A 15,948-nucleotide genomic window follows, 5' to 3' on the forward strand; every position below is an offset into this window, starting at 1 on the left:
CACTGGGTCAGTTCATTTCGTCATCTTCTCCTTCTGTCATTTTAGGCGGTGGAGGTCCGCGGTAGGACTTCTCTGTTGTGTTCCATGTACGGTTCCCAAATTTGTTCGAATACTGTGATGTTATTTCTTAAATTATATGTTATTTTTTCCAATGGAATACATTTATTCATTTCTATGTATCATTGTTGTATTCTCAGGCTCTTTTCTAATTTCCAGGTTGACATAATACATTTTTTGCTACAGCTAAGGCTATCATAATAAATCTTTTTTGTGCTCCATCCAAATTGAGTCCAAGTTCTTTACTTCTTATATTACTTAGAAGAAAGATCTCTGGATTTTTTGGTATGTTGCTTTTTGTGATTTTATTCAATACTTGGTTTAGATCTTCCCAAAACTTTTCCACTTTCTCACATGCCCAAATTGCATGTACTGTTGTTCCCATTTCCTTCTTACAGCAAAAACATCTGTCTGATACTGTTGGGTCCCATTTTTTTTAACTTTTGGGGCATGATGTATAGCCTGTGTAACCAATTATATTGTATCATGCGTAACCTTGTGTTTATTGTATTTCTCATAGTTCCGGAGCATAGCTTTTCCCATGTTTCATTCTTTATTTTTATGTTTAGATCTTGTTCCCATTTTTATTTGGGTTTACAGCTTGTTTCCTCGTTCTCTTTCTCTTGCAGTTTGATGTACATGTTTGTTATAAATCTTTTAATTATCATTGTGTCTGTAATCACATATTCAAAATTGCTTCCTTCTGGTAACCTCAGCCTGCTTCCCAGTTCGTCCTTCAAGTAGGTTTTCAGTTGGCGGCATGCAAACATTTTACCGTGAGTTATACCATATTTGTCCTTCATTTGATCAAAAGATAATAATTTATTTCCCGAAAAACAATTTTTTATTCTTTTGATCCCTTTTCTCTCCCATTCTCTAAAGGAAAGATTATCTATTGTGAAAGGGATTAGTTGATTTTGCGTCAATATTAATTTTGGTAATTGATAATTTGTTTTATTCCTTTCTACGTGAATCTTCTTCCAAATGTTGAACAGATGGTGCAGTACTGGTGAATTCCTATGTTGCACCAGCTTTTCATCCCACTTATATAGTATATGCTCAGGTACCTTCTTCCCTATTTTATCTAGCTCCAAGCTGGTCCATTCTGGTTTTTTCCCTTGTTTGATAAAAATCTGATAGGTATCTTAATTGTGCTGTTCTATAATAATTCTTAAAGTTTGGTAGCTGTAAGCCCCCTTCTTTGTACCATTCTGTTAATTTATCTAGCGTTATCCTTGATTTCACCCCCCCACCTTTCCATAAGAATTTCTTTATTATTTTCTTTAGCTCCTTGAATAATTTATCTGTTAGGTGAATTGGTAACGATTGGAATAGGTATTGTATCCTTGGGAAGATATTCATTTTAATGCAATTTACCCTTCCTATCAGTGTTAGTGGTAAATCTTTCCAATGTTCTAAGTCGTCTTGTAATTTCTTCATTAATGACTGATAATTTAGTTTGTATAGATGGCCTAGATGATTATCTAGTTGTATACCTAGGTATTGGATTGCTTGTATTTGCCATCTAAATGGTGATTCTTTCTTAAACTTTGTGAAATCCGCATTATTCACTGGCATCGCTTCACTTTTATTTGCGTTGATCTTGTACCCCGATACTTCTCCATATTCCTTCAATTACCATGCTGACCTCTTTTGAGGCAATCTTCACTTCTTGGCATTGTTAGGGAAAAATGGATATTTTTCATTATTAAAAAAATCTTCAGGCAAATGCATTCGTTTTCATGAAGTTGGGACGGACCATGCCACAGGGGCACAGATGGGAACACTGCTCCCCTACTGCTCAAGTGACCCAAGTTCAAATCTGACCTCTGACACTATCTGAGAAGAGTTTGCAAGTCTTCCTTTCTGTCTGCATGGATCTTCTCTGTGTGCTTTGGTTTTCTTTTCAGAAGCTGATTGGTAGGTTAATTGTCCTCTGTGATTTTCTGGTCACTGATAGTAGGAGATAAAGTCATTCCTAAAAAGTAACAATATTCCCACTTTAAAAGCATTTTATTGTTTGCAATGGCCAAGTGAAAAATGCCATAGAATTTCAAGCCTTTTTCGTCTCCGCTACAGTGGACCTAAGATGTGGTGGGGCTGTATATCTTAGGGACCATCTCATAGGCATGGTGCCCTAAAAATGCATGTGCTGTTTTAGAGGAGACCACTATAACCAAATAGACCAATGAGCTTTGTGGGAACCAGGTATGGGATCTGTGAGGGTGCTGATGGTAAGCAAGGGCTACCAAATAGCCTCAAGCGCTGACCCAATGCCTGGTTCCCACAGAACACGATGGGCAGTTTGGTTGCAGTTGCCTTCTGCTCAAACAGCACGTGCATTATTGAGGGCACCATTATGAGAGTGTCCCTGAGCTGATGGTTTCCTAGCACTTAAGGGATTTGAAACCAGGATGCCATGAGCTCAGGTTCACTACTGGACAGGACAGGGATGACAGAGGTTACAGGGCACATGAGGCGATGACTTTGGAGGAGGTGATGGGATTTACTCAATGTCACTTAAAGGACTCATTTGCTTCTTTTTCCCATATTGAAAGTTTATCATGTCTCCCCCTCATCTTTCTAAACTCCATCGCAGTCTTTCTAACCTATCTGCGTATGACAATCCTGCCATCCCGACAACTAACCTTGTAAATGTGCTCTGCACTCCTTCTATAGCAAGTATGTCCTTTTTTAAATATGGGGCCCAGAACTGGACGCAATACTCCAGGTGAGGTCTCACCAGAGCCCTGTACAACTGCAGGAGGGCTTCTCTACTCCTATACTCCAATCCCCTCTTTATGAAAGTCAACATACCATTGGCCTTCTTCACCGCTTGCTGAATCTGCATGCTAGTTTTCAATGACTGGTGAACAAGTACGCCCAGATTCCTTTGCATTACCCCACTTCCTAGCTTAACACCATTTAAATAATATTCTGCTCTCTTGTTTCTGCCTCCAAATGGACAACCTTGCATTTACTCACATTAAACTTCATCTGCCATTTCTCTGCCAACTCCACTAAACTATCCAAGTCCCCTTGCAATTTCCTGACATCCTCCTTGCTCTTTACACTACCACCCAGTTTAGTGTCATTTGTGAATTTGCTTATGTAGTTATTTATCCCCTCATCCAAATCATTTACATAAATGATAAACAACTGAGGGCCCAACACCGACCCCTGCGGGACCCCACTTGTCACATCCTGTCATCCAGAAAATGACCCGTTTATCCCAACCCTTTGTTTCCTATTTCTCAACCAATTATCTAGCCATGACAGCACCCTACCCCCGATATCATGCTCCTTGATTTTGTAAACTAGCCTCCTGTGTGGGACTTTCTCATAGGCTTTCTGAAAGTCCAAGTACACCATATCTACTGGCTCTCCTGAGTCCACCCTCCTTGTTACATCCACGAAAAATTCCAGGAGATTAGTCAAGCTAGATTTTCCTTTAAGGAACCCATGCTGACCAGCACCGATACTATTATTCCTTCCGAAGTGTTCTGCTATTTCTCCTTTAATGATGGATTTCAATATCTTCCCCACCACCGACATCAGGCTGACCCGTCTATAATTTCCTGTATTCTCTCTCTCTCTCTCCCTTCTTAAAAAGTGGTACAACATCAGCTACTCTCCAGTCTGCAGGCACTTCCCTGGAATCTAAAGAACTTTGGAAAATATCAACTAGTGCTTCCACAATTTCCAGAGCAACCTCTCTCAGCTCCCTGGGATGCAGCCAATCAGGCCCAGGGGACTTGTCAGGCCTCAGTTCGAACATTTTGCTCACCACCACCTGCTACTGGATCTGGATATCCATCAGATTCTCTGTTTCCTTCGGTAATTTCATGAAGTCCTTAGATACTGCTTGACCCCTTCCCCTATTCTGATCATAACTTATATCCTCCTTGGTGAAAACAGATGCAAAGTAATTGTTAAATTCCTCATGTCCCCATTGATAATTTCACTTTTCTCCGTATTCAAGGACCCAATTTTGGCCCTAACCAATTTTTTCTTTTTAACATATCTGAAGAAGCTTTTGTTATCCCATTTTATATTACTTGCCAATTTACTCTCATACTTAATTTTCCCCTCCTGGATGACTTTCTTAGTTTCTCTCTGTTGGTTTTTAAAGGCCTCCCAATCCTCTGCTTTTCCATCTTATACTTATTTCTTTTAGACCTGATACTTCACTTGATCTCCTTTGTCAACCACGACTGCCATATTCTCTTCATAGAGCCTTTCCTCCTCTTTGGAATGAATATATTCTGAATCTTGTGAAAAATGTCTAGAAATACCTTCCATTTTTGCCCAGTTGCCCTCCCAGCTAGAACGTCCTTCCATTTTATTTTGGCTAGCTCCTCCCTCATAGCTGTATCGTCACCCTTGTTTAGCTGTAGCACTAATGTTTCTGACTTCCTTCTCTTCTCCCTTTCCATTTGCAGATTAAAATAATCATATTATGGTCAATATTACCTAATGGCACCCCTACCTCAAGGTCCCTTATTAACTCCACGTCGTTGCACAGTATCAAGTCCAGAATCGACTTCCCCCTGGTAGATTCCATCACAAGCTGCTCCAAGAATGTATCTCGGAGACATTCAATAAACTCATTCTCTAGCTTTCCCACACCTACTTGATTTTCCCGAGTCCACTTGGAAGTTGAAGTCACCCATAACTACTGTATCACTACCACTCTGACGTGCCATTTTTAATTCTTTATTTATACTGATTCCCACATCAGAGACACTGTTTGGAGGTCTGTATATAACCCCCATTATGGTTCTTTTGCCTTTGGAATTTCTCAACTCTATCCAGGCTCTACTCCACCTGATCTAATGTCTTTCCTTTCCAGTGCCCGAATTTCATTCTTCACCAAAAGAGCCACTCCACCTCCTCTACCTAACTTTCTGCCTTTTCGATAGGACGTATATCCTGTAACATTAATTTACCAATCCTGTCCCTCCTGCAGCCATGTCTCCGTTACTCCAAAAACATCATAACCTCTATGTGTCTTTACAGAGCAAACAGACCCAATGTCAGTTTAGTGTATGCATTTTGTTCCTTGGTTCTACTCAACATCCTGATTCCACAGACAACTCCCTGGTAGCACAAGAACAACCATTTGATGCTGGGAAGCTGCCACAAAATTAATGACCACTTTAGCAGTATTAGCTGCCTTGTGACACTAGGGTGAACACATCAATGCAGCTACACGGGACATGATATGTCTTCATAAAAGAAGGTTGAGGTGCAGGTGTGGGGTGAGGGAGGTTGGGAATCCTGTTTAAGACCATGTATCAGATTATATTTGCAATGACTCTGAGTTCCCTCAGCATTATACTGCTACAACTAAACCTCCCTTGAATTCCTAGGGCAGATATTTAGGTAGGAGAGGTAAACAAGAGATGTCGTGAGGTATAAGGCAAGATGCCATTGGCAAATGATTGAAGTACTAGGAGCTTTAACAGGTAGAACAATTGCTGCTCTTTAAATAAAGCTTTCTCTGTCAGCCACTAGAGACAAGGCTGTCGTGAAGTTCGCAGTCATATTTCACACAAGTTAAGTACTGCTAATTATTCTTTTAAAAAATGGCCCGTATATTTTCCCAGGCACTTATTTTTTTGATGCATTTTTTCTGGGAAAGTGTTGTGCATCTGTTAAAGATTATTGAGTGAATAAGAGCACAATTAACCTCTGTAGCATGTCAATGAGGTCACTGCAGTGATGTCTTCAGAGAAAGGTAGACAATCAATATTTTAGATCTGGGCACTTTTTGGGAGAAAAAGGTGGGAGGGGGAGATACCAAGATTAAAAGGAGGGGAAGGGCTGGGAAATGGCAAGTAGGAAATAGGATACTGGGCATAAGAGAGAAGAGTGTACATCAATGCATTAGGTAAAATGGGAAGAGGTCAAGGGAAAATGGAACTATTTTGGGACGGGGATTACCTGAAACTGGAAGAGTCAATGTTAGGCTGCCCAGGCGGAATATGACAAGCTGCTTTTTAAATGAATTCAGATACACAGCATAGTAATGGGTCCTTTCGGCCCATGAGCCCATGCCCCACAAATACATCAATTAACCAACAATCTCTGTACATTTTGGGCTGTGGGAAGAAACTGGAGCACCCAAAGGGAACCCACGCAGCTACAGAGTGAACATACAAATTCCTTACAGACAGTGCTGGATTCGAACCTGGGTCGCTGGTGCTATAATAGCATTGCGCTAACTGCTACGCTATCCATGCCACCCCAAGTATAAGTTTGGGATCACTCTGGCAATGGATGAGGTCAGGAAAAGGCAGGACTTTGTGGAAAGGAATTAAAATGGCTGGTAACCAGGTGTTCCAGCTGTTGCACATGGACAGAGAGCAGATGTTCAGCCAAGCAGTCACCCATTCTGTGTTTGGTCTCACTGATGTAGAGGAGGCTACATTGAGTGCACCCATTGTAATTGAGTGGGGTTGACATTTGGAGGGATTTGTAGACAGGAAGGGTTTAGATGGATATGGACCAAATGCAAGCAAAAGGCAAGAGTCCAGAATGCCAACTTGGTTGGCATGAAGGAAATGGACTGAAGGGCCTGTTCTATGCTGTATGACTCCTTGACACAGTTTCAAATAACTCAACCAATACCAAGATCACCTTCATGGGTCTGATACCTCATGAAATGACAATCCAACAGACTGTCCATTAGTCTGACTATATTTCCTGGTGAAGCCTCAGTATTAAAATACTTCACCTCAACTTGGAACTTCGTCCAAGGACCTCTCCCCTTTGTCTGTAGCATCCCATATGTTCCTGCTCTCCTTGGATTCTCCCCTGTAGTTGTGTCTTTAGAGGCAATGGCTCAAACTTCTTTCCTCACTCTCTCTAGTTCTACCTCGTCAACCTGATTAAATATTTGTTCACATTTCATATTTTCTGCAAGCACTACTCAGGCCCAAATCTGTTTTCCTAGCACTCCTTGGGGATAAACTGGAGACATTTTACATTACTCAAAAAAGAAACAACAGACATACAACATACCCTTCATTCAGACCCTTTTGCCCATGATGTTGTCTGTACAAACCTACATAACCCTAAGTCACAGCAATCTAAACCATTCAAATTTCAAGTCCATTATATTCATGACATGACATGACATGAATGACATGAGATTCTTTTTCCTGTGGACCATGCAAAATTTCCACTTCTCAGTAACTGTACTCAAGAAGAAAGATAAGTATCAAAAAAGGGAGAAATGTGAACAGAAAAGAAATTTAAACAAACTGGTGAGGACCCTCGATGCTTGCCGCTGCTCTTCGGTGGCAGCGTTTCATGTAGATGTTCCCGATGGTAGAGAGATTTTGCCTGTGATGTTCTGGGATGTGTCCACTACCTTTGCAAGGCTTTCTACTCAGAGGTATTCCTGTAATCTAGACTGTGATGCAGCCAGTCAGCACTCTTACCACTAAGCATCTGTCAAGTCAAGGCAAGTTTACTAAGATTTCCAATGACATAGTAAACCTCTGCAAACTCCTGGGGAAGGGGAGGTGCTGATGTGCTTTCTTCACGATGACATTAGTATGATGGGTCCAGGAAAGGCCCTCCAAGATAATGATTTCTAGGAATTTATATTTGCTCATCCTCTCCTCTTCTGATTCCCCCAATCATCACTGGATCATACACCTCTGGCTTTCCTTTCCTGAAGTCTACAATCAGCTCCTTGGTCTTGGTGACATTGAGTGAGAAGCTATTGTTAGTACACCATTCAGCAAAGATTCCCTTCTCCCTCTTCTATGCTGATTCATTGTCCCCTTGTAATACAGAACACTATGAGGGTATTGCCAGCAAATTTGTAAATGGTGTTATCATCACACAGAGTCACTCAGTCTCATAAGGGTATAAAGCAAGTTCACAGCCCAACTTCACAGCTCATGACTCTCTATTTTTTTTACCTCCATGTATTTACCTAAGAGACCTTGGAATGTTCCTCTTGTACCAGCCTCCACCACTCCCCCCCAGCAATGCATTCCAGGCACCCAGCACTCCCTGAGTAATAAACTTACCTCTGATATCGCCCCAAAACTTCCCTCCACTAAATGGATGTCCTCTGGTATTGGCCATTGCTGCCCTGGGAAAATGATGCTGGCTGACCACCCTATCTATGCCTCTCATTATCTTATCTTTTCTTTTCTTTGGCTTGGCTTCGCAGACGAAGATTTATGGAGGGGGTAAATGTCCACGTCAGCTGCAGGCTCGATTGTGGCTGACAAGTCCGATGCGGGACAGACAGACATGGTTGCAGCGGTTGCAGGGGAAAATTGGTTGGTTGGGGTTGGGTGTTGGGTTTTTCCTCCTTTGTCTTTTGTCAGTGAGGCGGGCTCTGCGGTCTTCTTCGAAAGAGGTTGCTGCCCGCCGAACTGTGAGGCGCCAAGATGCACGGTTTGAGGCGATATCAGCCCACTGGCGGTGGTCAATGTGGCAGGCACCAAGAGATTTCTTTAGGCAGTCCTTGTACCTCTTCTTTGGTGCACCTCTGTCACGGTGGCCAGTGGAAAGCTTGCCATATAACACGATCTTGGGAAGGCGATGGTCCTCCATTCTGGAGACGTGACCCACCCAGCGCAGCTGGATCTTCAGCAGCGTGGACTCGATGCTGTCGGCCTCTGCCATCTTGAGTACACCTTTATTAAGTCACCTCTCATCCTCTGTCACTCCAAAAAGCTCTAGCTCAGTCATCCTTTCATCAGAGGGCAATGGAATTAAGCTCCAGACAGTGGAAATATGAAGTAAAAAGAGAAAATGATGGAAGAACTCATTCAAGTTTATTGTCACGAGTACTGATGTGCAGTGAGGAAGTTTGTTTTGCATGCAATCCAGCTACTCAACCTATGCAGAGTACAGAAATAAAGCATAGTGTAGAGTTACAGCGAGAGATCAGCTAGAGCAGAGCAAAGCCAACAAGACTTTCCCAATATCAGCTGTGGAACAAGAAATGGCCAAAATCTCAGGTGCAAGGCCCTTTTCTCAGAATTGAGAAAGCGAGAGTTAGTTAAAGTTGGAGTCAGAGAAAGTGAAGAGGAGATGGATGGAATATCGAGAATTTCTCTAAATGGGTGAGATCCAAAAAAACTGCAGATGCTGGAAACCAAAATCAAAAGTGGAACGGTTAGTGTAGCGGCCAGTACAAGGCTGTTGGAATGCCAGTGACCAGAGTTCTAAACCTGTGCCATCTGTAAGGAGTCTAAACGTTTTCCCCATGTTTGCATGGGTTTTTCACAGGTACTCTCATTTCCTCCACCCTCCAAAATGTATGCGACTGTAGGTTAATTGGGTGCCATTGAGCTGCACGGATCTCAATGCTGGAATTAGCTTCTATTTGTGGTGTAAATTTTAAAAAAAAACTAAAAATGCTGGAAATACTCAGCAGGTCGAGCTGCACTGTGGGAAAATAAACAAGGTCATCAACTCTGGTTGAAGAGACTGTCTTTCAGATGAAATGGAATGTTATTTCCCAAGGCCCTTACAAGGAGGGAACAATGAAGCTAACTGCCTCCTGCAGAGTTCTTGGCCCTTTGCTTTTGGCCTTTCTTGTAATTTCAAGATGCTGACAGAAGCGATGAAGTATTAGAGCGGATGAAAACAGGTTAGTTTAGGTCCAACCAGAGCACCATTGGGGGACAACCAGTCAAACTAAAACACACCAAAACAAAAATTTGGAACCCTGCAACTTACACAGAAACCAATTAAATATATACCAGAAATTAAGATGCCGTCCAACAGGCTCAAGTTCGAAACTTAATTGAATCACAAATTCATTTTCTCAAATCAAAATTTGATTGTGGTTCAAACTCCAGTTATTAAAGGGAATGACTTTAGACTGCACAAATAGATTAAAAAAAGAATTGGTTGCATTTCTGCTGGGCGGAAAAAGTATTGAGGATATAATGGGCAGATGGGTCAGTAGGATTGGTATTGCTGATCATCTGCTTTTGTTTCTATTAGATTATTAATAGGATGCTCATGTAATGCAATACAAGTTCGTACTCAGAATAAATTCATGATTAGTATCTTCCACATTGAACAATCTACGGCAGGACTAATAGCATCATTACAGGGAAGTAATTTAACTGCAGAGATACTATAAACTGCAACAGTGATATTATAGTCATTAATATTTCAGCATGTAAATCAGAATGGATCCACAATAGATAATACCTCATGAATGCAAGAAAAGCCCAACAGAATATTACCTCGTTACAAACCAAATACAGAGCACACACACCCCCCAAAAAATGCCCTCGATTTATGCATTGACAATTCAATTTTAGTAGACAGTCAACTATTGAACAAGAGCTGGAACTTGCATCTGTGCAGAACAATAGAGAGAAATTAAATGAAAGTGTTCAAGGAGGAAGGTATTCAAATCAAGGTGAATGAAGAATAGGGTTATACATTATGAACAAGATCTGTTCCCACGTCTGTTTTTGTCGAATTTGTAGATAAGTCGGAACAGGTACATACGGTTCTTATTTAGCTTCAGTTAGTCAAAGGTTCGTCTTAGTACTGTAAAAAAGATCAGATAGAAAAAAAGAAAAAAGATCATGATTAAAAGTTAACATTTACTCTTGTTCCATCGATGTCTTGCATACCAGAAAGGGGCATTCGTGAGGGATCATTATGCACATGCGCGAATTGGGGCAGTTTGTTCATGAGTACGAGTTGTCCATAAGTTAGATGTTCGTAACGCAGGGACGCCCTGGACTGGTAGTACAAGAGATTGCCGATGCTGAAACCTGAGCCAACAGCATATTGCTGAAGGAACTCAACAGGTCAAGCAGCATTTGTGCAGGGAAATGGAGAGTTGACACTCTGGGTCAAGTCACTTCATTTGGTGGCACGGTTAGTGCAGTGGTTAGAGCACAGTGCTACGACAGCACGAGCATCCCAGGTTTGAATCTGATACTGTCTGTAAGGAGTTTGTACGTCTTCCTTGTGTCTGCATAGGTTTCTGGCAGGTGCTCCGGTTTCCTCCCACGTATCATGGACATTTGGGGTTAGCAGGTTGATTGGTCACACGTGTGCATTTGGGCAATGTGGACTGGAAGAGCCCGTTTCTGAGCAGTGTTGCTAAATTTAAAAAACAATTAAATGAAAATTAAAACTGACTGTGAGGAGGGAAGATAACTAATGTAAGGGAAAGGGGAGGGATTAGGAGATGATTGGTGGACTGAGAGGGGGTTGAAGGATGAAAGACGGAAATAGGATCATGCTAGCCGGTTAGATGTGGAGAGGTGGGAGATGCAGCAGAAAAATCGTGTGTACAAAATGAGTCCAGAAGCCTGTCATTAACACCTCATATAAAATTGGTTGACCCTGGGGATGGTGAGCCTTCAGGATGGTTACCACGGCAGTGGACCAGCAAGGGGCTCAGCAGTTGAAGTACCCTCACAGCCTGCAGGCTTATGGCGACTTGTGGTGGAAGGACTAACACAGGTTGTGGGCTGCCGGAGACTGACGTGGGAACTAATCATCAGAACTGGGATTTGAGAGGGTTCCGAGAGCAAGAAGGGCTCCCGAATGGGCTTGGGCGCTGAAGGCTTCCTGATCGTATCGGAGGCTTGGATCTGGAGCTCAGGTTGCCGATGATTTGAACTGGAGTCTGGGCTGGAGAGGCTGGAGGTGCACTGGAGGAGAATCCACTGACACTCAGTGACTCTCTTTTGCTCCTCTTTCTCCTATCGTTAGTTGTGTAAGGCAATCCTCATGGCAATCCTTAAGGTAGACAAAAGTTGAAGTACACCATGGTTATTCTGTTATGTGACAATAAAAGAAACTTTTGTAGGTTTGGAAGGCACAGTAGTGCAGTGAATAGAATTGCTCTCTCAGAGCACCAGCAACACTGGTGAAATCTTGACCTCCAGTGCAGTCTGTGTGGAGTTTGCGCATTCTCCCTGTGACCACACAGGTTTCCTCCGGGTGCTCAGATTGCCCCAAAAGATGAGAGGTTGGCAGGTTAATGGGTCACTGTTAATTAATTACCCGTGATGTGAATCAAACTGAATGGAATGAACTTGTCATATATATATATTCAATGTAATAAAAGTCTTACTTGCTACAGCCTCCCCATTACATAAAACACACATCCTACAATTTCAGTATAATCACCAGAAGGAGGAAAAAAGGATATTACTATAAAAAGAGAATGAAAATTAATAAATATTCATTTGACCAGCATGGCAAATAAATGTTTGTGTCTGTACTGCAGATAGATGGTTGACTGTCTTGTAGTTGTCTTGTGGTTTGTGTGATATTGGGGGAAAGGGGTTCAAAAGCTGGATAGCCCTTGGAAGTAATCTCTTCAACCTAGAGGTGCTAGACTTCAGGATTCTGAGTCATCCTGCCTGGAGGCAACAGTGAGAAGAGACCGTGACCATAAGAAATAGGAGCAGGAGTAGGCCATTCATCCTATTGAGCCTGTTCGGCTATTCAATGAGATCATGGCTGATCTGATGATAGGTTTATCTCCACCTACCTGCCTTAAATTTATATCTCTTAATTCCCCTACTATGTAAAAATCTATCTGACATTGGTCAGGATTACACGGGGCCTTTATGATGTTTACTGGGTTAGATCGTAGAATGTTACAATACAGTATAGGCCCTTCAACCCATGGTATCGTGCTGACCTATGTGAACCTATGCCAGAACAATCCATTTGTTTCCTATCTCACACCCATAACCCTTTATCTCCCTTCATCCATGTGCCTACCCAAGTGTATTTTGAATGTCCTTATTGTCCTCCAACTCCACCCCTAGCATTGCATTCCAGGCTCCCACCACCACTCTCTATGTAAAAAACTTACCTAACACCTCCCCTAAACTTTCCTTCACTCACCTTGAGCAGGTGTCCTCCAGTATTTGCTATCAGAATTTATTGTCATGAACATGCATCACAAATACATTGTCAACCAGGAAAAAGGTGCTGGCTGCCCACACTATCAAAGCCCCTTATAATCATAGACATCTCCATTAGGTCACTTCTCTTCACTACAAAAATAAAAGCCTTATTTAAGGATAATGGATTACTGTAAAAGAGTGGTTGATGGTCAGTGCACAGTCAGTGAGCTGAAGGGCCTGTTTCAGGTGGCATCACCCCATGACTATTTCTGTCCAGCCAAAGTCTCAGTGGATGTACAGCAGAAATTCCAAGAAACGGGTATGAGATAAGGGAGCAAGGCAACATACTCAAAACAACTAGAAGTAGCCCAGGAGACCAAAAACAATCCTTAATTATCAATGGTGACCAAAGCCGCTTATCAAATAAAATCAGTTTTTAATCTTTTTAATCCAGTGTTCTCAGGTTCCAATTGTTAACTCCATTTCAGAATTGTAACCCTTTAATTATTATTGCACTGAGTGTGCCATGTTTCATTGGCTGTGGTTTGGTGAACTAACCATGTCCATAAGATCAAAATACATTGCATTTATTCTCCTTGCAGACATCAAGGGGAATGCCACTGCATGCCTGTAAGAAGATATTGCCTTAACAGATATTCCCCAACTTGTGAGACTTACATCCATCCGTACATATAACCAAAAATTTATTTAAAAAAACACAAAGAGAAAATATAAAATTTACGCAGTTTATGTTGCATTTGACGAACTGTAACAAGGATACAGGGCATGTAAGAGCCAAAATGTGTGTTCTTACCTTGTTAGTTGGCATCCCGGGGTCCGTAGGCTGGGCGCGGCCATCTTGATTTCTGTGCACGTGCGCGAGTCTTGGGTAGGCACATGCGCGGTTCGCATGCTAGATTTCACTTAGAGCATGCGTGAGAGTTAAGGATACACATTCAATATCGTTAGGGCGCTTAACTCTTGCACATGTGCCAACTGAACTCCAAGACAAGATGCCACTGTGCATGTGCCAACTGAAGATTTGCACATGCAGAAAGGAATCAAGATGGCCACGCCCAGCCTACTGATCCCGGGATGCCAAATAACAAGGTAAATATGCACATTTTGGCTCTTACATGCCTAGTATCCCTCTTAAAGTTTGTCAGATACAATATAAACCACGTAAATTTTACATTTTTTCCTGTATATTTTTTTTAACAAATGTACGCAATTTTGACATATGTCCTTTCCAAGGTAAGACCGATCCTTTGGTGCAAATTACAGTTGTAAGTTGGGGAGTACCTCTACATCATTTTTCTATTTTTCTCCACCCCTTCAAAGCAAAACAGAGGGCGAAAAGCACCTGTTCCCATCAATGGATCTCACCTACCTCTGTTCTCCTCCTGGTCTCTGGACAGTTTTCCCTTCAGGGCCCGGCTCCAGCTGCCAAAATGTTCTCCAGATCTCAGCTTGTCCAAGGAGTCTTGTGAGGCTGGTTTCAACCAAGGCGGCCCATACCTCCTGGGCAGGGCTGGTGACTCCTCTGACCACTGCTCCTTCTCTGGGGTTTCCTTGTGTGCCCTCCCAAAGGGCAGCAAGGAGAACTGCTGGAGGCCAGGGGGAGCACCTAGAGCTCCATGAGCTGGCCCCTCCCAGGGATGCAAGGTCCCCTCTGTGATGGCACTCTCTCCCACGAAGCCCGAGTGCAGAAATACCAGACTTCCAGCCATGAGGTAAATCATTATAAAGGTGAGAAATCGCAGTGGCTTTCTCCGGAAATACCGTTGTATCTTGATTGCTAATCTGGCCATTCCCAACACATTACCTTCCTTGAATGAGATGTAATTTCAAGACAGCAAGTATAAAAATAGAGATATTTCAAACAACAATTGGGAATCTTCACAAAAAAAATACAGGTACAAAATATTTTGTAATCTACACCAATGCCAGAAGAGTCACACGACAGTCCTGCTCCTCTGCAAATGCTGGTTTCCAAATTTGTGCTTCTTCAATTTTGTGTCCCTTTTCACTGGAGAAAGACAGTTACCAAATGGAACCGAATAATAATCTCCAGGCTGATTGCTCACAAAGCACTCCTCGTGTTCGTTGAATTCAGGGCATTTATTTGTATCTTGCCCCCCATGAAAGAGAGACCCTTCCTCCTACCCAACGCAGTCTCCGCTCTCCCCACCACTCCAATCTGTCCGGGATGATGATTAGGTGATCAATCTTCTGCCTTCGGCGGTACAGTCTAGGTGAGTAGGCTGAAATATTATATTCACTCTGGGCTGTCTTAACAGAGTATTTTGGATATCTCTTCCCTGTTTAAATTCCTTGGAGGCCCCTGGGGAGACTGGTGACAGAGAACGCTTATTTGGTAAATCAAGAGCGTGGACACAGCTTGAAAGTGAATGAGCAGACGAGCTGCTCAGTTTCCATTTGAATCGTGGATGTAGCTTTTTCGCAAATATCTTTTCTTTCCCCTGGGGATTATCCCCCGAGACCTTCTGTCCCTGCCCATCGTGTCCCCAAACTTCCCTCCCACCCACCCCCCCCCCCACCCCAAGTCCTTGTGTACAAATGAAGCTTGTTTAGGTCACTGCGGAGAGACTCAGAAGCAAGAGGCAGTGAGCCCAAGGCGGTCTCTGTCCATCAGGTCGACACTTGATCCATCAGCAAAAGGAACGGCTTCTGCAAGAGAATGAAACAATGTACAAAAATCAAAAAAAATCTATCATAACCAGTGACCTTTGAAGATCAAAAGTGACAGAGCGAGAGATAGAGAGAGCGAGAGAGAGAGTGACAGACATGGAGTCAGAAAGCAAGGGAAAAAGAAAAAAAATGAGGGAAACAGAGAAGAGAAAGACAAAGAGAGACAGAAGAGAGAGAGAGAGAGATAGAGAGAGATCTGGAAGGACTGATGGGAATCAATATAAAGCCCAGAGAAATGCAGTTTTCAGTTGCTCAGAAATTTGGAAAAATATCCGATGTCCCAGTAATATTGCTGCCA

General features: G+C 42.5%; 1 protein-coding gene across 2 annotated transcripts in view; it reads right to left on the reverse strand.

Annotated features, from left to right (window-relative positions):
• Positions 1 to 15,450, reverse strand: part of wscd2 (WSC domain containing 2) — a 332,148-nt gene extending 316,698 nt beyond the window's left edge. For both annotated transcript variants that reach the window (XM_069932664.1, XM_069932665.1), the window contains exon 1: positions 14,329 to 15,450. In XM_069932664.1, the coding sequence (XP_069788765.1) occupies positions 14,329 to 14,749 (421 nt within the window). In that variant the 5' untranslated portion in view covers positions 14,750 to 15,450. The remainder of the gene's footprint in view (positions 1 to 14,328) is intronic.
• Between the last annotated feature and the right edge of the window lie 498 nt (positions 15,451 to 15,948).

Source organism: Narcine bancroftii, chromosome 4 (genome assembly GCF_036971445.1).
Source record: "Narcine bancroftii isolate sNarBan1 chromosome 4, sNarBan1.hap1, whole genome shotgun sequence".
Classification (NCBI taxonomy): Eukaryota; Metazoa; Chordata; class Chondrichthyes; order Torpediniformes; family Narcinidae; genus Narcine; species Narcine bancroftii.